The sequence below is a fragment of the Microtus pennsylvanicus genome, chromosome 3, assembly GCF_037038515.1.
Source record: "Microtus pennsylvanicus isolate mMicPen1 chromosome 3, mMicPen1.hap1, whole genome shotgun sequence".
Classification (NCBI taxonomy): domain Eukaryota; kingdom Metazoa; phylum Chordata; class Mammalia; order Rodentia; family Cricetidae; genus Microtus; species Microtus pennsylvanicus.
The window spans coordinates 126574813-126600559 of NC_134581.1; the positions used below are offsets into that span (position 1 = coordinate 126574813).

General features: G+C 38.8%; 1 protein-coding gene across 7 annotated transcripts; it reads left to right on the forward strand.

Moving 5' to 3' along the window:
• The first annotated feature begins 7 nt into the window (after positions 1-7).
• Tcea1 (transcription elongation factor A1) lies at positions 8-24759 on the forward strand. 7 transcript variants are annotated; one of them, XM_075967064.1, is made up of 10 exons: positions 8-238; positions 6513-6575; positions 9796-9901; positions 11915-12002; positions 15130-15275; positions 16277-16333; positions 17186-17340; positions 19484-19630; positions 21896-21967; positions 23385-24759. In XM_075967064.1, exons 1-10 carry the CDS (start codon positions 176-178, stop codon positions 23391-23393), a joined length of 906 nt encoding a protein of 301 aa, XP_075823179.1. In that variant the 5' UTR covers positions 8-175; the 3' UTR covers positions 23394-24759. The 7 variants fall into 7 exon arrangements, with proteins under 7 accessions (XP_075823179.1, XP_075823181.1, XP_075823186.1 ...); XM_075967066.1 differs by having other exon boundaries at positions 19-238; positions 15133-15275; XM_075967071.1 differs by lacking the exon at positions 8-238 and adding an exon at positions 284-454.
• The last annotated feature ends 988 nt before the right edge of the window (positions 24760-25747 follow it).

Sequence of the window (25747 nt, forward strand, 5' to 3'; positions counted from 1 at the left end):
CGACTGGCGCGGCCTAGGGGGCGGAGCGTTCGCCGCCACAGCCGCCGCCGCCGCCGCCGCGGGCCCGGTCTGTGAGGAAAGCCTAGGCTGTGTGCTTCCCGGCTCGTCGAGCGTCCGCGCCGCTTCTCCCGCTTTCCGTCCGCTGCGGCCGGGCGAGCGGAGGCCTTCCGGAGCCATGGAGGACGAGGTGGTTCGCATTGCCAAGAAGATGGACAAGATGGTGCAGAAGAAGAACGCGGTGAGCGGGCGGGTCCCGGGCAGGCCGCGGCCGAAACCGCAGCCCCGGCCCACGCGGAGCCAGCCAGTCAGGGCCGGGCCGCGCGCCCTTCCGGCTTCCACGTCGGTGCTGACAACGTCCGCAGGGAGCCCCGGAGCGAAGCCCTCGCCGGCTGAGAGAAGGCGCGATGGCCTCGGCTTCTCGGGGTGGCGCGGTCCGTTTCAGGCGGGCGATAAAGTGTGTTGATCCCAGCTCCGCCTCACCCCGGGCATCGCGATTAGACACAGAAAGCCCGCCGTCTCTTAGCAAATAGGCCTGGGTGCGATGGCAGGACCGCCACGGTTAAAAACCACACTCCTTCCTGGTGGGCCCCTGGTGGGTGGCTGTGGTGCTGAGTTAGTGGCGGGCCGGCAACATCGTCTGTGTTAGGAGATCCCACTTTTCCATCCCTTTGCTTGACACCTGAGTTTATTCTTCGGTGCACTCGGCACATTTTCATTATCAAAGTGCTAGAAATAATTTGTCCCCATTTAAGAAATTAAAGCCGTAAGGGGATTCTTACATGTGTGCCTCGCTTTAGAGTCACAAACCCGCGCAGAATTCTTTTGTAGCTAGGACACAGTTGTGAGTATATTTTTGTAAGCTTAAGTACTGTGCAGTTGTGGTTGAGCCAGGAGCTAGCTAGTTTTCCACTCACTGCCAGCTTAGGAATTAGTGTTAATACCGAATAATTAAGACTTCTGATATCCTTGTTCCTCTTTTTCTTCAATAGGTGCGTTTGCCCGGCATTTAATTTCATGCCCTGTTAATCTGCATTTGCAATTTTATTTTCAGCTACTTCCTGTTTGTTTTCTGTTCCAGATATTAACCTGTGTCGTTTATCGCCCTTACTGATTGAGCCATTTCATTCCTTGCTGCAAGAGATGAGTTTGGGTTATCATAGGTTGAACATTTTTATTTTTTAGATTAAATTGGAAAACTTTCCTCTCTGCCTGGAGGTCCCTAGTTTGCTACACTCAAAGCTCTCAGGAGGAAAAACTTATTAACTGGGTAATTTCTTTTCTCTAATCCATCAGGATAAACTTCAAGTAATTCTCGAGTCTGTTTTCTGATAGTGCACAACCTTAACCAGTATGAAAATTCGCCTTAAGAAAGAAAGATAGAGCTGGTTCTTTTCATTGCTTTTTCTTTCATTTTCCTGTCCACTAAAATTCAAGCAGGCTGATGAAATAAAGAGAAAGGTCAAAATGACAACTCTTTCTCCGTGAATTCTAAAGTTGAAAAACATTAACTTTTATTTATGTGTGTGCACGCATGCATAGGTCAGAGGACAACTTGAGGCTTTCTCTGAATAGCCCTGGCTTTCCTGGAACACGATCTGTAGACCAGGCTGGCCTCAAACTGCTAGAGACTGCCTGCCTGCCTCTGCCGCTTTAGTGCTGGAACTAACATCCTGGCCCATAACCCTGCCCTCTCTCAACCTCCATTGTGTGTGTGTGTTGTTTTGTTTTAAAGATGGGGTCTTGCTCTGTAGCTGGAAGCTGACCTGGAACTCCTGGGCTCATGTGATTCTCCTGACTCAGTTTCCTCTTAAATGAGATTACAGGCATGAACTATGAAAAGGAGCTATTTTTAAGTTATTTTAGACCATAAAAATGGAAACTGCTTGAAGTATGATAGTTGTCACTAATAGACAAATCTAAGTATTGCTTTTTAATAGGCTTTTTTTTTTTTTTGGATTTTCGAGACAGGGTTTCTCCGTAGCTTTTGGTTCCTGTCCTGGAACTAGCTTTTCTAGACCAGGCTGGCCTCGAACTCACAGAGATCTGCCTGCCTCTGCCTCCCGAGTGCTGGGATTAAAGGCGTGCGCCACCACTGCCCGGCAAAGTACTGCTTTTTAAATATCATTTCATTTTAATAAAGCTGTAGAGTAGATGTCACTTAATTAAAAACAGCTACCAATTATTGAGCTGGTACTCTGAGCCATGTATTCCTCTAAATCCACTAATTATAAATCTTTTTTTTTTTTTTTTTGATTTTTCGAGACAGGGTTTCTCTGTAGCTTTTGGTTCCTGTCCTGGAACTAGCTCTTGTAAACCAGGCTGGCCACAAACTCACAGAGATCTGCCTGCCTCCCCCTCCCAAGTGCTGGGATTAAAGGCGTGCGCCACCACTGCCCGGCTACTAATTTTAAATCTTACCAATTTTTATTACTCAGATAGTTTTGCTAGTATAGTAGTCCCATTCTATAAAGGAGAACTTGGAAACGTAAACACCACTACGTACATTGTGTCTTTACTGGTTCTGGAAATTCCATATCAATGAACTCTTACAGAATGTGACATAACTAGTTCTTTCACTTACTGTAGTGTTTTGTTTTGTGTTGTTTTTTGACAGAGTGTCACTATGTTGTCTTGACTAGTTAAGAACTCCCTGATTCTCTTTTTAGTATCTTGAGTAGCTGACTGGGACCCAAGATACATGCCACCATGCTTCGCTTACTATATGTGTTTTAAAGTCTAATTTGTGTCATGTCTTCTTAATATTTTATATTTCATTCTTCATTATTATAGAATAGTTTTTTTGGGAGGGGGGCGCGATTTTCGAGACAGGGTTTCTCTGTAGCTTTTTGGTTCCTGTCCTGGAACTAGCTCTTGTAGACCAGGCTGGCCTCGAACTCACAGAGATCCGCCTGCCTCCTGCCTCCCTAGTGCTGGTATTAAAGGCTTGCGCCACCACCGCCCGGCTTATAGAATAGTATTTTATTGTACTGGCACTTATATCACATTTGGGTTTATCTTTTTGATGTGCATCTAGGCTGTTTCTACTTTAGGTTGTAAAACTATGCTAAGATATTCTTATGTCTGTTTGTGTTGGCGTGTTTTTATTTCTGTTTGGAATATACCTCGGAGTAAAAGAAGTACCGAGCCTTGCAGTGTCTGGATAACATTTCTTTTTATCCTGGGTCTGGATGCCTAGGCAAACACTATATCATTAAACTACACCCCAAATCTACTTAACCATTTAGGAAACTATCAAAAAAAAAAAAAAGTAAATCTTTTTTTTCCTCCCACAAAGTGGCTCATACCATTTTACATTGCCATCAGTCGTGCTTGGCTGTTTTGATCTCATATTGTTCCAATTCTTGTTGATACTTGTCCTTTAAATTACTCTTTAGTGAAATGCTCTGGACATCTTTTTCATATTTACTGGACTTCTGTGTGTCTGTTTTGAAGATACATCTATATGGGGCCTTTACTCTGCCCACCAAACTGTCTTGTGCCCGGTGTTTCTGCGTTTTAATATTTCACTGTGTACTAGACCATTTCATCTACCTCCTAGGGGCTATGTTGTTCTCTTCAGTATGTGAAAAGCTTCAAGAGGATTTTTAAAATTAGAAAACAAGAGTATGGATTGGAATCTAGTCAGGCGGTAATACAGCACATGTTCTTAACTGTAAGTCTCTTGTACCTCCTGCTTTTGCTTGTGGAGAGGAAAGATATTTGAATCCTATAGTTTTATATAAATTAGGTTGCCTGGAAGTTTGAATACTGTATTTTGTAAAAAAAAAAAAGAAAAAACCATTTCTGTTAACAATAAGAGCACTAAAAACGTAATAGAATAGTGTGATAGCTATAGTTTATTTTTCAGTCAGTTCTGTGAACTAAATGTGGCTTTGGAAGTTGAGAGTCAAATCTTTCTGTCTCTTGCATCATTACCTATAGGTGATGCTGCAATGAACTTGATGCTGGAGGTAGGTGACTGGGAAGGACAGAATGCAGCTTTTGTGTGGTAGTAAGTTCAGAGCACAATTGTCAGCGGTGGGCCAGAGGAATGGGAAACACAGTTGTGCTGGAGCACAAACTGTAGAGGTTTTTATTGTTTGTTTTGTTTTAATCCCTGGGGCTGGGTGTATAGCTTGGTAGTAGGTTAGCATGTAAGAGACTTTGGCTTCAATCTCCATCGTAAAATGAAATTCTGTGAAATCCTAAGGGATTGCTGTCTTTTATTGCTATCTGCTCACACAGAATGGAACTTTTTTTTTTTTTTTTTTTTAGTTTTTTGAGACGGGGTTTCTCTGTACCTTTGGAACCTGTCCTGGCACTAGCTCTTGTAGACCAGGCTGGCCTCGAACTCACAGAGATCTGCCTCCCTCTTCCCCCCGAGGGCTGGGATTAAAGGCGTGCGCCCGGCCAGAATGGAACTTTTTATATGGCATTAAGTGTCTGTTGAAGGACTGAAGAGATGGCTCAGCTGTTAAGAGAGGACTTCCTGCTCTTGCTGAGGACCTGGGTTTAGTTCCCAGCGCCCACATTGGGGGCTTAGAATTAACTGTAACTCCAGTCCCAGAGGGTCAACTTTCTCTTCTGGCCTCTACAGGCAGCACATACACCAATACATTGCAGACAAACACTCATTCACATAAAATATACAAATTTTTGAAGTACTTAGCACAATAGCTGGTACAGAGTAACTTGATAAGTTGTCACTGAGTTAGTATATAATCATACTTTTTTATTCAGCTCATCTTAGTTTGTTTTGTAAAGACCGGTGAGTGAATACTGGTTGTAACAATGGTAGTTGTTGAAAACAAGCATAGTTGTGTCTCTTATCCTTTCCTCCCGTCACAGCCTTGGTCTTCTAAACCTGTTCTCCCCCAAGGTCTGAGTAGAAACAGAAAGTCAAGTTAAGGTCACTCTGTTGTCTCTACTTGGAAAACGGCTTTAATCATGTGTTGTGTTACTGATATTTTTTTAAAATCAGCTTTCTGTATGACATGGCATGTGTGCTTAGGAGAGGTGCTGCTTTTTAAGAAGCACCTATAAATTTGATTTGTTAACCTCTTATTGATCTGTAGTCTAAAATGGATCAGAAAGTCCATGAAGATGTGGCTTGAAGAAAAATGTGATTGTACAACAAAAGCCAGGCTGTGGTGGTGGCGCATGCTTTTAATCCCAGCACTTGGGAGGCAGAGGCAGGCGGATCTCTGTGAGTTCGAGACCAGCCTGGTCTACAAGAGCTACAAATTGTTAAAATCCTTTGTAATAATCTATTTCATAATTTTTCTTTCAAGTTTATGGTTAAAGTAAAATGTTCTATATTGATGTTTTCAGAAGAGATGTTAATATTCTTTTATTCTGGAAGGTCAGGTCTGACGTAGGATGACTTCAAATAATCATAACTAGAAATATTTTCTTGGCTTTATTTATTATTTTTAAAGATAACAGTACAAAGGACTGGAGAGATACTCCAGTTAAGAGCACTCTTCAGAGGACCCAGATTTGATTTCCAGTACCCCAGATAGTGAATAACAAGGGCTGTAACTCCAGTCCTAGGGGATTCAACATGCTCCTTTAGCCTCCAAATGCACTACGCATGTTTGTGGTGCTCAGACACATACACAGCCAAAACACTTATGCATGTTTACAAAAATACTTTTAAGAGTTTTTAAGGAAATACAGTATTAAAGTCCTTGCTTCTTTTTATAGCATGCACTATGGTTTGGGATTTTTATTGTTCCAAGGTATGCTGTGTTTTCATTGATTTGTAAGGTGAATTATTTTCATATTTTAAGAGTTTGGAAGGCAGCATGAGTTACATATATAGTTGGCCAGTTGGCTCTTTGTAGTGTACTGTATACTTTTATAGCAGAATGTCAAAACTTGTGGAGAGAGGGCAGATGAGATGTCCTAATAGCCCAAGTGCCATCCCTGAAACCCTAAGTGGGGGCAGAGAACCAACACTTGAAAGTCGTTCTCTGACTCCCCCAAGTGCAGTATTCATTAACCAATGGTAATAAAACATATTCACAGCATGCAGAGTGTTATCCCACATCAGTATAGTCTTAGAAGCATAACAGATGTAAATCCTGATTTTTTTTTTTTTTTTTTTTAGAAATTGCTCTTTACTATTCTGTAAGAACCAGGTAGATAGCAGTGTTCTTGTGACGGATTGTTAGATAAGCAATATTGACCTTCTCCTCTTCTCCATGTGCACGGATAAGCACTGAGACGCTGTAGCAGCTGTTCATTACAGTAAGAAGTTTTACGTTTCTTCAGGGGAGACACATTTGAAAATACAATTCAAAATTACTTCACAAGTGCTAGCCATAGTTCAGAAAGCAGGTGTTATGAACCTCTGATGTTTTAATCTCTGTTGTAAGGTGATGTATATATGTACATGCATATATGTATTGTTGTACTCAAGTGAGTAGATGAGCCATTATAAGTTGTTAATTGGCTAGTCCTTGCTTTACTTCCATGGGAATTCAGTATGAACCTGTTTTATTTTATAGGCTGGTGCATTGGATTTGCTGAAAGAGCTTAAGAATATTCCCATGACTCTGGAATTATTACAGGTATGTGTTTCTGTGTCTCACAGTGTTTAAATTGGTAATTGCCATAATTATAATAATGGGTCATCTTCATTACCAATAACATGTTTTTAATCTATCCTTTTATAGAATAGACCATTCTTTTTTTAAGATGTCAACATTAATCAGTCAATTGCCATTGATTATGTATGTATATAATAAAATACAATGCTCTTGGTTTGCTCTCAAGAACCTGATGCTGAGAACCCTTGAAGGCACTGACTTAATGAGCTTGGAGAAGTTGAGCTGATGCCTGACTAGAAGCTTCAGTCCTATTGACTAGTGTTCGTGGTGCTAGAAAGTACATTGTATGATACTGAAGGAGAAAGGCAGTATCACCCAGCTACAAATCCTGTGACCTGTCTATAAATATACTGTAAAAAATAGTGCACAAATGTTATGGGAGTAAGTAACCAAACACATTTTTTTTAAATGGATTTGAGGCCCACTCCATGAAATGAAACCCATATCTGAAATGAATAAAGTGGCCAAGGACCTGAAACTAGATAGGTCGTGTACCTAGCAGAAAAGCTAATACTATTACTTTACTAAAATAACTCAGTGACACATCAGTTCCTCACTTCACTCAACCCAATCAGAGATGGTGATTAACACAGAGACCCACAAATGGACTGTGTAGAGAGTGAGAGATTGTGGAGTACTTAGTCCTAATCAGATATCTTCATTAAACCCTTCTCAAGGCTTGGTAGAGGAAATGAAAAGATTGTTAAGAACCACAGATGACGGATGACTGCAGACACAGCAGGACAGATGCACATTCTAACTTAGCGCACAGAGACTGACAGCATGTGCAGGTTCAAGCCAGCCCTGAGAAGGGAAGGGAAGTAGACACAGTTTTCTACCTTAGCCGGGAATTTATCTGCAGCTGGTACCTAGAAGGAAGGGGAAATCATTTTCCCCCCAGTGGAGTCTGACTTGGGTATATCAACCACATTCCAGAGCAGGCCTCATATCCAGTAGTTGGCCAATAGAAAATGAACTCTGATATTTTTGTGGAATTTTTTATTTCATTTTGTCTGTCACTTTTGGTCTTAATTAGTCTTTTGCCTGTTTGCTTTGATTTTTACTTCTGTGGGTCTTGGGCAATTTTTTTGTTTTTGATTTGTTTTGTTTTCTGAGAGAGAGAAAACAAAGTTAGTTGGGTAGGAAGGTGGAGAGCATCTAAGAAGAGTTACAGGAGAAGGGAGAAACATGAGCAAAATATTGTATAAAAAATCTTAATTACTCAACTAGGAATATAGCATTTCTTTACCATATACAGGGCTTATGTTCTGTCCCCAGAACTTGAAGCAGACAGCTTGTGTGTCATGGTGATCAGGATTTCTGATTTGGAGCCATTTGGTCTAGATGTGCAGTCAGTTCCTGAGTGCTCCCTGTCCTGCCACTCTGTCTTCCTCCCTGCCTTTTCTCCTATGCTTGATGTGAAACAGAAACCTTGGTGGATGATGGGCAGTGTCTCTGCTTCAGTGTCACAGACCACTCTTTAGACAACCTGTTTATAATAGTTTCCCATTGGTCTCCATCCTCTGCTTTCTTCCAGTTTCCCAAGTGTGTAATAATTATTGGAAAAGAAACATGCAGTGGTTCTTTTTCACTCCACTTCATCAGCCTGATTTCTTGTCATGGAGCTAATAGTCTCTTCTTTATGTAAGCACATTTATTGTCAAAAGCTGGATTCTTAGAACAGGTGCGAAGAATGGTGGTTTTAATAATCAAAGCATCCTGTGATCATTAAACAGCCATCACCCAACAGCTCAGTTTATTCTTCTCCTTATATCTTGGTCTTCTGCAGGAGCTTCTAGGATACATTTTTCAGCACTGTTGGGTGTTATTCTGTTTGTCATAACAACTCAATAATTCAAGTTATTTCCTCCATATATCCAAAATTAGGATTTTTTTTAAAGACTTATTTATTATGTATACAGTATTCTCAGTATTCTGTCTGTGTGTCTGCGGCCAGAAGTGGGCATCAGATCTCTTTACAGATGGTTGTGAACCACCGTGCGGTTGCTGGGAATTGAACTCAGGACCTTTGGAAGAGCAGGCAATGTTCTTAACCACTGAGCCATCTCTCCAGCCCAAAATTAGGATTTTTTTGTTTTAGAAAATTTGCTTTGTTAACCCCAAATATTGCAGGTGGGTGTAAAATTTGGGATCCTTTTCATTCTTTTGCTGTTGAACCTCACCTGCTTTGGCTCAGCTTTCTGAGAGGTACAACACAGGCTACTGCAGCCCCACTATGTATTCTAAATTCTTCTGCTTTTGTGCTGAGTGTTGAATAATTTAGAAGGAAGCTTTTAAGTACCAATTACTTTTGTACCTCAAAGGTATCAGCAGGGATTTTCCTTTATTTTTTAAACAACTAAGAATTTCTTTGTTGTGTTTTTCTTCCATAGACCATGTTTTGAAAGTTTGTCTACTAACAACTTGAACTTCTGAATAATTTACCATTGTTATTTACTCTTCATAATTGAACTGTCATAGCTTTTATGGTTTTTAGTGAGTTGGAAAGAGCATTCATTCTAGAAGTGGTGAAGCAGAGATGAAAATTCTAATCATGCCAATGAGCAATAGTATAATGATGAGCAGGTTATATTGGTATTTCCAGTCTCTTTATCTTTAAAAATAGGTATAATGATCTCAATGGTGAAAGGTTCTTGGGAAGACTTATATACCTAGTTATTCTAGTATAATCTTCGTGTAATATTACTGCATGTTAAATTTTATCTGTATTCTGAAACCCATTTTAATACCAAATTATATGCTGCTTACATAGGATCAAAAAATAAAGATTCTTTTTAATCTCTAGGTGGTAGTTTTGTTTGGATAACTTTGCTATGAGTTGTAGGCAGTGCTCTGAGGTATCTCTGTAGAAGAGCTTATGCAGATATCTATCTGTCCACGTAAATTCTACACCTCACCCTCATTTCTCCCTGAGAGACTGATTTCATTTCAGTACTCCATTGGCCTTGATAGCACAGTACCAAGTTGTTGATCTCAGTGATGAAGCATTGGTGAGTCCAGTGTGTGATCTGAAGATATGTGTACTTTCACCAGAATGCAAATTATTGAAATTTTTAAATCTGAAATAGAAAAAAAAAGTCTGAAAAAGAAGCAAGTGTGATTAATATACTGAATTGTTTGGGACAGCATTGATGGACACTTTGTTGTTGTTGCCTTGCAGTCTACTAGAATTGGAATGTCAGTCAACGCTATTCGCAAGCAGAGTACAGATGAAGAAGTCACATCTTTAGCCAAATCACTCATCAAATCCTGGAAAAAATTATTAGGTAAAATTGATCTTTGCTGGCATATATTTATGATGTCCTGACTTGTTCAAATGGCTGCTGCATTTTTTTGTCTATGAATCTAGACTTGGTGAAATCATTGCTTTCTAATAGGGATGAGGGCCCTGTTTTAATTTGTTTGAAAGTTGTAGGCTGATAAATTCAGTGGTCTCTGACAGTTGTAACTGTAGATAAGCTCCTTCAAAACTTTTTTTCAAAGAACAGGTCGTGATGCTTTCTGAAGTGTTTTTAAAATGACTGCCCATAATTCATTTGTTCAGATCAGCTTTTGATATTTTCTTTTCCTTTTTTTTTTTTCAAGACTACAGGGTTTCTCTGTAGTCCTGACTGTTCTGGAACTTGCTCTGTAGACCAGGCTGTTCTTGAACTCAGATCCACCTAACTCTGCCTCCCAAGTGCTGGGATTAAAGGCATGTGCCACCATGGCATGATTTTCCATGTCTAGCCATCTCTCTTAAAAATCAAGTGAGAATACTTAAATGTGTCATTTTATTTTATAATACTTAAGTATAATCACCTCAGAACACTTCCTTTCTGTCCTAGTTTCCTTCAGTTATTTGAGATAGACTCCCGCTATGTTGTGTAAGCTGTCCCCAGAGGATTTAGAATTGTAGTCATGTGCATATTTTCTTAGGCAATTATAATAAAAGAAAGCAAGCATTGGTGTAATACTTTAATTTACAGTTCATGCTCTAATTTGTTGCTATCCCTATGTACCTTTTAGTTTTTTGTTAACTTGATACAAGCTAGGTTTATCTGAGAAGAGGGAACCTCAACTGAGAAATTGTCATCATAAGATTGACCTGTATGCTAGTGTGTGGAACATTTTCTTGATTAATAATAAATGTGGGAAGGCCCAGCCCACTATGCTTAGTGACACCACTGGACAGGTGTTCCTAGGTTATAAAAGAAATCAAACAACTATGTACAATAAGCCAGTAAGTAGCATTCCTCACTGTGCTTCATTTCATGATTCTTGGTTCCTACCCTGCTTGAGTCCCTGCCTTGGCTTCCCTTGGTGATAGATGAGGTAAAGCAGATGAACCCTTTCCTACCCATGCTGCTTTTGGTTTGTGTTTTAGTATAGCAACAGAGAAGCAAACTAGGACACACTATAATGTCCTTTACAGTTTTTACCTCCTTCAATAGCTACTCCAGAATCGTATTTAGTTTTCTAATTTAATCAATTCTTTAAGCATTTGATTTTTCTCCTGTGATAGCATTTTGGAGAATATAATAACCTTCTCTTATTCTGTTTTGACATTTATTTGTTTGTTTGTTTGTTTGTTTATTTAAGGCAAAGTGTCATATGATGCAGGCTAACCTTGAACTCAATGTAGCAAAGGATAACCTTAAACTCCTGATCCTCCTTTCTCTTCCTCTCAAGTACCAGGATTTCAGGCAGGTAGGCCAGAGGTGTAGGAGGCTACAGGAGCCAGTGAAACGCAGCTCTATTGACAGATCATTGAGTTAAAAGAGGTGCTGAGTGGACCGTACTGAGGCTGGAATGGTCTCTATGAAGATGCTCTTTATTTACTTTCCTAGGAATACTTATCTGTGCTGTAGGTGGCACTTTAAGGTTTTTAACTTCTTGAAAAATCACGTAGATACTATTGTTCTCTATGCATGAGCTCTCATTTTCGGGATGGCTGTGTTCATATTCATCCACACTCTTTCCTTTGCATATTCTCCTTTTAAACTTTCAGCTGCCATTGGCATGTGAATTCCTCTTTCTTTCCAAGTGACAGTTTAGGTGTTGATTGTACAGGTATTGTAAAAAGTACCTCAATACAGATGCTAACATAATAGTTTGCTTATACTTTATATACAGTTGTGGGAAATTGAAGATTTTAATGTTAAGTTAAAAATCAGCCTTTTGGGGGGCTGATTTTTTTTTAAATGTTTGTTTTTGGCTTATATAGGCTATTAATGTGCAATTCTTTGTTTTCATTTTTAACAAAAGTAGACTGTTTAGGAATTTGATAAATTTTGCAGATGGACCATCAACTGATAAAGATTCTGAAGAAAAGAAAAAAGAACCTGCAATTTCATCACAGAATAGCCCTGAAGCAAGAGAAGAAAGGTAACTCACTTTATATGAATTAATTTCTGCTGCAGTTGCTATTGTAGGGCTTCTAGCACTCAGGAGGCAGAGGCAGAGGCAGGTGAATCTCTTGAGTTCAAAGCCACTCTGGTTTACAGAGTGAGTTCCAGGACAGCCAGGGCTACACAGGGAAACCCTGTCTCCAAAAAGAAGAAGAAGACAAGAAAAGGAAAGAAAAGAAGCCGAGTGGGGGGTGGGGGATTATGATCAAAAGGATTTATTTGGCATACATATCCCAGGACACAGCTCATTGAGGGAAGCCAAATAAGAAACCGGAGCAGAAGCCACGGAGGAATGAATGCTATTTAATGGCTTGCTTCCTGTGGCTTGCTGCCGTCTTGTGCAACCCAGGACCAATAGTGACACCAAAGTGACTTGGACCCTTACATATCAATTATTAGTCAAAAAATACCCCAGGGACTACTCTGTCAGCAATCTAGTAGAAACATTTTTCCAGTTGAGGTTCCTCTTACCAGACAGTTCTAGCTTGTATCAAGTTAACAAATAAGCAGACAGGAAAACTAGCTAGTTTGTTTACCTGCGCTATCACTTTGTCCCTGGTTTTCTGATCCTGCCTCCTCTCCTCCTTCCTCTGTCTAGTCAGATGGAATTAGCACACATGTATAGCCATCTTTAAAACATTTAGCAAGATTTCTTAGAATTTTAGAAGAAAAATAGAAGTCTACAAAAAGAAAGCAAGATAATTTATATTATACTGTCATAGTTAGGATTTCTCTTGCTATGAAGAGACACCATGACCATGGCAACTCCTACAAAGGAAAACATTCAATGGGGGGGTTCACTTTTGGAGGTTCTGTCTATGATCAACATTAGTGGGGACATGGCGATGTGTAGGAGACCTGATGCTGAGAAGCAGCTGAGAGTCCTACATCTTGCAGGCGACAGGAAGTCTACTGACAGGAGGAGTAGCTTGAGGAAAGGGGAACTCAAAGCCCATCCCCATTGTGACACACTTCCTCCAACAAAGCCACACCTCCTGATAGTGCCACTCCCTATGAGCTTTTGGGGGCCAAAACTTAGTAAGTTTATTTATTTATTTATTTATTTGGTCTAAATTTAGCCATTTAAGAAAATTTTTAGGGCTAGAGAGATGGTTTAGCGGTTAAGAGCACCGCTGCTCTTCCAGAGGTCCTGAGTTCAATTCCCAGCACCCACATGGCAGCTTACAACTGTCTGTAGCTCCAGTTCCAGGGTATCTGACCCTCACACCAATGAACATAAAATAATAATAATAAAATAAATTTTAAAAAAAAGAAAATTTTTAGTATAGTTTTATTAGTATTTAAAGTTTAGGTGGAATATTTATGTGCTAAAGCCTGGCATCTATCCAGAACAACACATAAGAGTAAACATGACTATCCAGACTTTCCTGGGGTATAATATAAAGGAAGTTGTAAGTCAGATCTGAGTGACCCGAGGTTGACTAAGGTTTTACATTTTGGTGCTAGAATTTGAGAAACTTTAAGTGGTTCAGGCCTATGCGTCACATTTTAAGAGACAAGGTTGGTAATAGTGAAGCGAATCAGCCCGTACAGGCAAGTTGCAGTACTTTGGTTAAGTATTGGCCATAGGCAAGAAGCAAAAGCTTTACAGTATTTAAGAAGTTTTGTTTTGTTTTTTAACATTGGTTGGGGCTGGAGATGTAGTTCCTTTGGTATAGTGCCTGCTGAGCATATGCAAAGCCTGGATTCAATTCCCAAAAGCCGTAAAATGGGGCACAGTGGCACATATCTGAAATCCCCGTACTTGGGAGGTAGAAGCAGAAGGCTTGGCTTCATAGAGTTCAAAGTCAACCTAAGCAATGTGAGACCCTGCTGCAAAAATGAATAATTCTTTTTTCATTTACTACTTAGAGATGCCATGCTACACATTGAAAATACATAAAGGATGAGATCCTAGTTCTTGCTTTTGGGAAACTTTGTCTTATAGGAGAGTGAAAAACAGTATACGAACCTCTTTGTAGACAGGATTTTCTAAGTACATGGTTCATAAGAAGAAACTAACTAGAGTTAGATGATTCTGATAACTTTTCCACAGTGAGCAGTTTCGGTGTTTAAAAGTGGTTTGTCCTGGAGAGAAGTGAAGGAGATGTATTCTTAACAGCAAACACAGCAAGTTAGTTCTACAGTAGATAGGAGGAATGGACAGCTTAATAAGACTTTGAAAATGACTTGTGATAGCATTTAATTGAGATTACACAAAATCATTTTGAAAAGAACTTGTTTGGGTGAATGTCCAGTAGATGAAGTTAGTCAGATGTAATTGAAGTTTTGGAGTTGACTAGAAAATTTTTAGATTATTCAGATTAAGCCACTATTTTAGAAAGAAATCTTTTTATAGTCTTGATTAGAACCCTGTTGTCTGACTAGTATGTAAGTTTTGAAACAGTTTTTTCCTCTTTCTAGTTTGACTGCATTCTGCGCTCTTTTCTGGCCTCATCCCCTTATCCCTTTACAAAAGCCAAGATCCTTGATTATTCTATACTGTGTTGAACTTCGATGTATACTTTTTCCTGCTAAAAAAAGGTATAGGGCTGGTTGTGATGGGTGCTAACTTTAATCCTAGTACTCAAGAGGTAGAGGCAGGAAGACCTCTCATTAAGGCCAGCCTGATCTACATAGATAGTTCCAGATTAACCAGGACTATGCAGTGAGCCTCTGTCTTAAAAAGAAAAAAATCGTTGCTGTTAATGTTTAAAGGAAAATAAAGTCAGAATATTTGTTTTTGTTTGTAATTCAGTCTTTTGGAACAGGCTTTCTCTGTGTAGCCCTGGCTGTCCCGGAACTCACTCTGTATAGACCAGGCTGGCCTCAAACCTGCCTCTGCCTCCCAAGTGCTAGGGCTAAGGGCATGTGCCACCACTGCCCAGTTTTTTTTTTTTTTTAAGGCATGAGATTTATCTATTGGATTCAATTTTTTAAAAACGTTTAGTCTATATGTAGGTGACATTTCTGTTACATAATGGTGACTGAAATGCTATCTCATTTAGACCCCAAGTATTTATTTTTACAGCGTAATGACAGTGCTATTCAGAAGGTTTTCCTAATTGTTTTCTGGTCTGTGTACCCATGTATGTGTATTTTAGTAGTTCCAGCGGCAATGTAAGCAGCAGAAGGGATGAGACAAACGCTCGAGACACTTACGTTTCATCTTTTCCTCGGGCACCAAGCACTTCTGATTCTGTGCGGTTAAAGTGTAGGGAGATGCTTGCTGCAGCTCTCCGGACAGGAGGTAAGTTTAGGGTTGTTTACACCCCTTACCATCTCCATTTTCGTGCTGGTGTTTTACGTGTGTCTTCCTGCTGATAGCAGTTCTTAGAGGGCAGTAGGAAGGAGGACACTGGCACCAACAAGCACAGCCTTCTAGAGTGTTGATACTTTTCTTGGTTCATGCTAATTTAAGCATTTCCTATGTAAATCTCAGATTTGCAAACTCATTACCTTGACCTTAGGTTGAGCAGTAACAAGATGAATTGTTAAAATTAGTATGGCATAGAGTATTTAACTTTTATATTAGTAATTCATTTTTATACTTATAGTTAGAAAAGCAATTTACAGTTTACATTTCCATGGGGAATACCAAGAAATACTAATCCTTAGACTTCACATGCCAACAATTTTCAGGTTTCATACTATCATCAAACACCATGTGGTGTCCCTAAAATGTTTAAGTTAAGAAAGTAATTTTGGTAGGCAGAATGTTTGACATCTTAAATAAATTAACCCTTTTTCTTTTCAGTTATGCTGAACTGTGCATAGCTATGGTGACCAGTTTTGCTGCTTACTTGACCCTTTCTACTTGAATTTCCTTACTGCCTCTCTGTTTTTCCCTTTTTCTATCTTGCAGTTCTCTTTATTCTTTCCCTTCTTTCGAGCATCTGTGATAGTCTTCTGAGTATGTCTATGTATATGAGTGGCAGATGAAATGAGAAGCTTCTTTGTGTTAAAATCTGTGTCATGGGAGACAAGGCATTTCTTCTTAATAACTGTTCTTTCTCTGTCCCTCTGTTGGAACACCCAGAATTTATGGTGTTGTGAAATGAGGAGCTGCCTAGTATATGAAAAGGAGTCATTGGTGCAAGAGTGCTGTGACACAGGTCTTAGATCAACTCCAGAGGAAAGGAGTAGTGGGCTGAAAGATACCAGGTCCTAACAAACTCAGAGAGTCTGTGGATGAGGCAAATGGGACTGAAGAAATAGGAGTGTTTTGATGAGTTTTTCGTTTGTTTCTAGATGACTACATTGCTATTGGAGCTGATGAGGAAGAACTGGGATCCCAGATTGAAGAAGATATCCTTTATGTTCACATCCATAGCTGTGTGTAGTAATCTGTGAGGTTAATTGTCCCTGTCCTCCTACATAAGTCAAAGGTTTATTCTGTACTTTTTTTTTAGGAAGAAGGGCATTCCTGTTTATTTCATTTGTTTTTCTCTCATTCAAAACTAAACAGCATATGATTAATGGTAATTTTTTCAGCCTTTGTATATTGGAAGTGTAGCATCTGAACTTTAGTTGTGTAAAATAGCAGGGAAAATGTGAGGCCCACTCAGTGGGAGGGCCTCAGACTACATAGTCCCTGTTCCTTCTGCCAGCACATGTGTTCATGCCTGGTACCATAGAAAAGGCTGCAAGGAGAGTGCCTATGTGGCAGTGTAAGATGGGAATGTTGTTTTTGAGGAACTGCCCTTTATAAAATATGAGCCCCTCTGGGCCTTGGTCTCTGCTTTGACCTGGCCTGCGTCTCTAGTGTGGCCTCAGGTGCTCTCCTCTCATAAGACCTCTGAGGGAGTTATGGCCGTGCTCATAGATTTGAGGTCCTTAGTAGGATTCAGACTTAATCAAGTTAAAAACGTGTGATTTTAGAACTCTTTCAAATATCTGATAACTTGGGTTTTGTCAGAGTACCTCTTTGAAATCATGTTGATGCTTGCTTCTGACATTAAACATTTTTAAAAAGCATCACTGAGTCAACAGTTGTAAAGATGAGTACTATTGACCAATTACAGAAGAAGGAATCTGAAAGTATTTTTCTATGGAAAACATTTTTATGAATTGTTTAGAAAATTTAAGAAGTTTGAACTTGGCAGAACAAAAAAAAAATGTTATCTTTATAACAATCTTTTTTCCTTAATGGCCAAGTACCTATATATCAAGAAATAAGGAATACAGACATGAAATACAAAAACAGAGTACGAAGTAGGATATCAAATCTTAAAGATGCAAAAAATCCAAATTTAAGAAAAAATGTGCTGTGTGGGAATATTCCTCCTGACCTGTTTGCTAGGATGACAGCAGAGGTGAGCAAGTCTGTGGAAGTGCTTGTGCGAAACTGCTTCGGAAACAAGTGTGATAAATGTATATGTTAGAAACCTCAAGATCACTTGCTCCATTTCCACTGTCGGTTTCTTCCTTCTGTCTTTTTGTTTTGTTTTTCAAGACAGGGTTTCTTTGCATAACTGTGGCTTCCTGGAACTCAGTTTATAGACCAGGCTGACCTGGAACACAGAGCCTGCTTCTGCTTCCTGAGAGCTGGGATTAAAGACATGCAGCGCCACTACCTGGCTTTTCTTTTCTTTTTTTTTTAATCATCCTTTTTTTTCTGTTCTTTGCTTTTGAATTTATGTCAAGCAAATCCCTGGTGTTTACCCTTTCAACCCATGCATGTATACATATTTTTTAAATACCTATTTAAATACTTTTCCGTATGTAGCTACATTATCATTACCACATCCAGCTAAACACATGGCCTTGCCATGGTATGATACTTACTCATATTCACGTCTCCCTGATTATGCTCTACATGTGCCAGGAGCTGAAGTCTACACATTACCTTTGATTTGTTGTTGTTTTTTTAAGCTAAAGCAGTTTCTTTTGTGGGGGTGTTTCCAGACAGGGTTTCTTTTTGTAGCCCTGGCTGTCCTAGAACTCACTCTATGACTAGGCTGGACTCGAATTCATGGAGATTTGCCAGTCTCTGCCTCTCCGAGTACCACATATATCATCAGGTCTAGCTTAAAGCAGTCTCTTTTGTCCCTCACATCCCCTCCCCCTCTGCCTTTTTCCTCTGTGGTGCTGCTATGTTGAAGAACTAACTCTTTCCACACATACATTTCTGTGAATATTGCATTAGATCATACTTCTTTATTTTTCTCTCCGCTTGATTTTCCAAATAGTTTTACTATACTTAAGCTTCCCTTTTCTTAAGTGATGGATTTTGCTTCAGATACATTCTGTCAGAGGGAACATAGTGTCTTGGTACTTTCCTCTTGGCATGCATTTCCTCTTGGGGTTTTTTAGTGACTTTGGGTAATGTCAGGGAGTTTTCCCACTGTAAAGTACTCCACTAATCTTCCATCCAGTGAGTTCATCCACTGATGAGCATGTTACTTGAGTAGGTAACCACTGCAAGAGAGCCATTTCTAAGATGTCATTTATAGCTAGGATTCTTTCGTAGAAGCAGTTTTGAATATAAATTCAAACTTAGTTACCCAATTAGCTTAATAAGAAAAGATAAACTTAAAATTCTTTGTTTAGTTAAACCGTAATCGGAGTGGTAGCCTCTGTTGCTTCTGTGTGTGCATGCCCTCTACTAGGTACTGTCAAGGGACTTGGAGCCGCTTATCTACCTTATGGGGGTTTTCCTTACAGTAATTATTTCAGTGACTGAAGAAGTCATTTTATTTTGGGTCACCAGACTCGCCTTCATGTTAACTTTTGTGCCCATTTGACCCAAACATGATAGTCTCTGTGCTTTCCGGCATTAAAAAAAAAAAAAATTTACCTGGCATATTCTGTGCACAAAGTCCCTGTTTTCTCTGAGGATGGAATGAGTATTTAAAAGATCACCTTGTGCACACCAGAGGTGTGATTGCTATAGGTTTGCGTTGTTAGTTTATAAGCAGTGTATGTACCTAATTTTATCATAAATATGAGTCTTTTAAAGAGATTTTGAAAGAAAATTATTTTAAATCCTCTGAGGGGAAGAATATTAGTTTTTTGTTTTGTTTTGTTTTTTTCGAGACAGGGTTTCTCTGTGGCTTTGGAGCCTGTCCTGGAACTAGCTCTGTAGACCAGGCTGGTCTCGAACTCACAGAGATCCGCCTGCCTCTGCCTCCCGAGTGCTGGGATTAAAGGCGTGTGCTAAAATTGTGTCAGCCGATTTCTGCTTTTATTTTTTTTAAAAGATTTATTTATTATGTATACAGTGCCTGCCCGCCAGAAGAGGGCACCAGAGTTGTGAGTTACCATTTGGTTGCTGGAAATTGAACTCAGGGCCTCTGTACGTGCAGCCAGTGCCCTTAACCTCTGAACCATGTCTCCAGCCCTGGTTTTACTTTTATTACTGATTATTGTTAAGCTTTATGAACATAAAAGCATTCAGGGTATAGAATAGCTGTCAAATGTATCTGTAATTCATTGATATTGCCATTTCTGTCATAGGAAATGGCTAGTGATGAGCTCAAAGAGATGAGGAAAAACCTGACGAAAGAAGCCATCAGAGAACATCAGATGGCCAAGACTGGTGGGACCCAGACTGACTTGTTCACGTGTGGCAAATGTAAAAAGAAGAACTGCACTTACACACAGGTTTGTGGTTGACTGTGGTCTTATGATCACATTAAGAATGTTTCACTCCTGTTTCAGAGTAAAGATAATTACAGAACCTGATATTTTTCAAGAAAAGATATAACCTCTTTGGTGAAAAAGTACTTTCTCTGTAGATTCCAACTAATTAAAGATAAGTTGATATATTTGTGTGCTAATGAAAATATTTACTATAAAAACTGTAGCAATTTTATAGAACCCCAGATATACTAGCAAGCATCTAGTGAAGGGAAGTTCTCCTCTCTCACATGGCCTGTATACAAATAAATGCCTATTCCTATTTGTAACATGATGACTTTTGCATTCATATATGACAAGATTGACCTTTTTGGTTTTGAGTAACATAAAGAACTGTCAACAAATTTCTGTTGTTACATGTCTATATAAAAATTAACACTATCTTCATTTTTGTTTGCCAAATAGAATTTTTTTCTTTACTTTTATTGTTGTATATCTATAATCTCCTAACCTTAGAAATTTTCCCTTAAAGGTCATGTTGCAGGTCATGGATATAGGTGTTGATCCTACCAAGCAAGAGCACAATTCTTTTAATCAAATTAAGATAACTTTAAACTCTGCTATGTCCCTAAAGCAAGGTTTGAGAAAATTAGCTGTGGTGGAGACAGTGGGCTTTACAATAGCTTTAAAAAAAACTGCAAGACTAGGGGATTTCCGAGGGCTGGGGGATTTTTTTTTTTTTTTTTTTTTTTTGCTTATGTAGAAATTTGGCTAAACATTTTAAAGTTATTTGGCAAAACATCTTATCAAGGTAGATATCAGGATATGGTTAGATACAGGGTGTAAAACACATTAGATTCCAGAAAATTAGTCAAGAACTCTGAGTTTGGTTTTTTATTTATTTGGTTGGTTGCACAGAGATCTGTCTGTCTCTATTTCCCAAGTACTACAATTACAGGTGTGCACCACCTCCGCCCAGCTAGGACTATTATTTTTATCCTGAGGCCTTGTAATACTAGTTTTAGAATGTTTATTCTTCCTCCTTTTAGATTTATTTATGTTTTATGTGTGTACTGTTTTTGCCTGCATGTTCTCATGCACCACGTGTATCTTGTTGCCTTTGGAGATTAGAAGAGGTGTCAGTCATCTCTTCAGCCCTTAGAATGTCTGTTCATTTTTGTGGGCTTTAAGTTAAAATCATATTGATGATTTACCAGAAACTTGTGGCTAGGTTTTGAGCCTGGGGTTTTGTTTGTGATTGGCAAGCACTTTTCAATGGCTGAGCTACGTCCTCAGCCCAGGTCTTCTTGAGTGTTCTATTTTGAACTCTTCTTTTAAGACATGGTCTCAACATTTTCCAGTTTTGCTTTTCTGCTTGCAAATGTGAAATTCCATTCCCATTAAACCGGGTAGCCATTGACCATTGTGATACTGCCATGTACTTGAATGAACAACAAGTCTTTGAGATGGTAACTTCATTTTGTTGGGCTTTTGTACCACACCCAGCTTTTTTGTAAATATCTTAATCAGTGCACAGTATTCCATCAGATTCATTTACTCTTCTGTGTTCACTTCCAACATATGTGTTGTTATTAAGTGACATTCTTCACTATCCTTATACAGAGATCTTGTATTTCTAATTATGTATCAGAGTAGATGAGAATGCCACGTTCCCTGGCAGAGATAATGGGTATTTAACATGACTTTTAGAGAGGTTGTGTCAATTATGTGTGTCAGAAAGAAATGCTTTGGGGCCTGGTGGTGGTGGTGTATGCCTTTAATCCCAGCACTCGGAGGCAGAGACAGGTGGATCTCTGTAAGTTCAAGGCCAGCCTAGCCTGGTCTATAAGAGTGAGTTCCAGGATGGCCAGAGGTCAGAGCTACACAGAGAAACCCTATCTTGAAAGCCAAGAAAAAGAAAAAAAAAGAAGAAAGAAATGCTTTGGATTTTATTAACATCTTTACTAATGTGTAGGTCATTAACGTGTTAATTATTGGTTTTGTGATTATTAACCATTTGCAAAATGCATAATTTAATGAGTGACTTTCAGAGAAGTTTTCTACTTAACTGGATAAATGACACATGAAAGACGAACAGAAGGATTTAGAAAAACAAAAGTTTGAAATTATGTTCCTTTGCTAATAGTGTATTTGAATTTGTATAAGCTCTTACACTTCTTAGGGTGATATCACTGGAGATACTGTATGTCTTTATGTAGAATATTCTTACATAGGTTGGGTTATTTTTAGTGGTAATTCAAAAGTATTTTTTATTTAATTTTGCTACAGGTGCAAACTCGTAGTGCTGATGAACCAATGACAACATTTGTCCTATGTAATGAATGTGGAAATCGGTGGAAGGTAGGGCACCCCTGGGTTGTATATGATAACTTACTGTCTCTTCATAAACCATCTAAGATAGTACTATGTACCCTCCTGGAGTTTGATCTTAGTAACACATATGTTTTTAATGCAAGAATGGCAGGAAAGAATATTAGATTACCATCACACGACCTATAGATACTGTAGTTATTGAATTATTTCCACTCTTGTTCTTCCAGAAAAGCGTGTATGTTTATTACTTATTTTAATAAATTTGATTTTGGAAAATGTTATAGAGTTCTATATGATATTGGGGTTTATTTTAGGAATTCTAATGGGCTTGGTTCTGGTTTGGTAGCTTTTCAGTAAGCCTTCATATTTATTGTCTCTGTGAATTTGTCTCATACAGGCAAGTTTATTTTTTTTTTAATTACATGTGTTTAAGAGTTCTCTGTTCTAATGTTTATTGTATGTGTTCTTTGCTGACTTCACATATGTATATAATGTATTCTGGCTATTCTCACTGCCAGCCTCTCATCTCCCTCTCCCCGTCAGTCCCTTTCTCACATTCATGTTTTGTTTTGTGATTCATTGAGTTTAACCAGGACTGTCTGTGTAACTGCAGGTTTTTTTTTACTGTTCTTTGGAGCAACTGTCCATTGCTCCTCCCCCAGAATCTACCAGTAGTTAAGAAGGAGCGGGGCTCTAGTCTCTCCTGACTGCTGCTGAAAGCCTGTGCCAGTACAGACCAGTGGAAAGCTAATTTTTGAGGGATTTTTTTTTTTTGAGCACCAAAAACAAAATATAAAACTAGAATTGCATATCAGCTCCAAAGGCACTTTTATTATTAATAATGATAAGGCTGTTAGTGGTGTGGGGTTGGGCGATGCTCATGGTAGAAGCAGTCTTTGTAGTCACACTGCGATTGGAAATCTCTTGTCTCTCACACTCACTGATCTAGTGTTTCCTCATGTAGTCGGCATAAATAATACCTGATCTCACCTGTGTCATTGCTTCTCTTTAATCCTGACGAAGAAACTTGGATGTCTAGATAGTCCTCTTAGATCTGTTACACATGCTGGATACTTTTATCACTGCGATGAGCAAACAGTACAGTTTGTTTTACTGCAAGCAGTTCGCCAAACAGGTTGTGCCATATGGTACTTAAGGAATTTAAGAAAGTTCAGTTTAATGTAGAAAGCTGATAAGAATTGTTAGTTATTTAACCTAGAAACATTAAGAGAAGTACTTTTAAAAACTACTAAAATAAAACTTTACATATTTATTCTTTAGTTACATAGTCCTTGTAATTCTATGGTGGAGGGTCAAAATGAGTGACTATTACGTATAAAGTCTTTCCATAGGAGCCTCTGTCATAGGGTGTATAAAATCGAGATATATATGTCATTGTCTGTATTTTTTAAATCTTACAAAGTATTTCTTTTGTTTTTTGCAGTTCTGTTGAGTTGGAAGAATCAGCAAGGTATCTGGACCATTATGAAAAATGGATTTTGTAATTAGCTTTAAAATTAGGCCAGGCAACTTGTTTCCCTGATATTTGTAAGCAGTACCGTCCCACGGGTCGGTCTTTGTTTTTACCTAACATTCTTTCTTAAAAGCTGTCTGTGGTTTCAGATCAGCTAGGAGACCATAAGAGAACTAGATAATGTGTTGCATTTTTTTTATTTTTATAAGTTGATGTTACATTTTATTGAATATTAACTTTTTGAGTTAGAACACACAAAAATTCTGTTGTTCTACGTTAATGCAATAAGACAAAATTGCTTTTCTCATTGGTATGTACCTAAAATATTAAAGGAGGAGCAAAGAAGTAATATAAATGTTAGAGTACCAAATATGATATGTATTCCAGTAACCCTTGACCGGCTTATCAAATTGTGCATACTATTTGAATTAGCATATGAATTTGCTCTTAATTACCACACTCACAAAGCCTCAGATCCCTGATCTCTTGCATCTGTGACTAACTGCAGTCATCTTTTTTTGTATTTCTTATACATGTATATTACCATTTTTAATAGGGTTTTCTTTGGAAATCGACTTGATTTTTCAATCAGTTTGGTTTTATTTGACTTTGCACTCTATTAGTTTAACAGAGCTCTGTTATAGTTTCCTAGGGTTTTCAGGAAGCCCCTCCCAGGCATACTTTTGGTGAACTTTCCCCCATAGAAGACATGCTGGGAAGGAAATGTCAGCATCTCAGTAGAGTTCCTGGAGGCAGCATGGCTGGACTTGCACTTGGAAATCTATTGACCAAGGGTTAAGCCTAAGACCTGTGTAAGTCATTAAGCTGTGCTCTTTGCACGTGGAGGTTGCAAAAAAAGGAAAAAAAGAATGTTTTAGTGTAATCTTTTTTTTACATGATGATGATGAGCCAACTGAAATGTTGGCTGTAGCAAGTAGTTTTACAGTGCATATTTCACAATTAAGTTTTACCTTTGTTTAAATGTGTCCCGCTTGTTTTGCTGGTAATAAGCAGTGGTTTTCACAGTTTTCTTGACACAGATGTTCCGATGCATATAGTAAAGGCCACTGTTGTAAAGCTTATGATTTACATGTTTCCGCATCTGGCCATATGTCTGTGTAAAGACCACTACACAAGCTTTGTGTTTGCTCTGCTCTGCAGACTGTTCGACATAACATAGAAAACAAATGTCCATGTTAAAAAGGATTGGTCCATGGGTAATTTCTGTCACTTTAAAAATAAAGTACATTTTAAAAGAATTAGTTTTAAAATAAGGTTAAAATAGTCCCACTTTTAAGTGATCCATTTTAAAATTTGTAAATCAATAAATTTTTTTGTTGTTAAACAGGTATTATATTTTGTCATTTTATTTAGATATTGAAACTTTCCTCCCCGAACTATTAACAATACTCTGAGGTTCTGTTCTACTTAAGCTTGGTCATACTCAGGTCAAAACTGATATTGAACAGCGGTTAGAGCCTGTCATTTCCTGAACCCCTGGTGATGGAGAGAACAGTGGTTCTCAGGCACATGAGCTCATCTTAGATGCTCATTCACACGGGACTTTAATTCTACAAAGCGATACAGCAGTATTCACTTCCAAGTTTTGGGTGCATTCTGAGGGGTCTTATTTTACAGTTATTTCCTAGACAGAGTAACTGAAGTGAACACCAGAAACGTGACTTGGGCAAATACATTTGAAAATAATGAAGAGCCATACCATCATGCGGAGAGAAAGTAACAGCCTTGACATTCTTGCCCCTCAGAGTACTGTTGAACATTGATTTATAAATTGTGCTAGGCCGTGACAAAAATTCTGAAATACTTACATAAACTCAAACATCCAAATCTGTATATAATTTACAAATGAAACCACCAGGTGTGGTGGCTCATACCATCAACCCCAGCAGTGAACAGTCTGGTCTACACAGCAAGTTCCAGGCTACCCTGAGCTAAGTAGAGAGACCCTGCTTCAGAGAGGGAGAGAGATGTGGGGAATAAAAGAGAAAAACTCAGAAGTGTGATTTGAGGATTTCATTTCAAAATAAAAACTATAATTAAAAGGTTGTCATTTGAGAAGTGTTTAGTTTTTGTTGTTTCCTTCGAGACAGAGTCTCTGTAGCTCTTGCTGTCCTGGAACTCATGTAGTCCTGATTGGCCTCGAGTTCATGGAGATCCGCCTGCCTCTGCCTCCCAGGTGCTGGGATTAAAGGTGTATGCCACTATGCCCAGCTTCATTTGAGAACTTTTAATCAATAAATATTCCCTGCTTTTTACCCTCATTTAGCCAAAGGAAATTAGTCATTTGAGAGGAATTGAGATGCATGCTTTTA

Coding starts and splice junctions, on each gene's coding strand:
- Tcea1 (XM_075967064.1), top strand. CDS start 176: ATGGAGGACGAGGTGGTTCGCATTGCCAAGAAGATGGACAAGATGGTG. Junction 16,334..17,185: donor GGGATCCCAGATTGAAGAAG/ATATCCTTTATG, acceptor ATGGCCAAGTAC/CTATATATCAAGAAATAAGG. Junction 19,631..21,895: donor AGAACTGCACTTACACACAG/GTTTGTGGTTGA, acceptor ATTTTGCTACAG/GTGCAAACTCGTAGTGCTGA.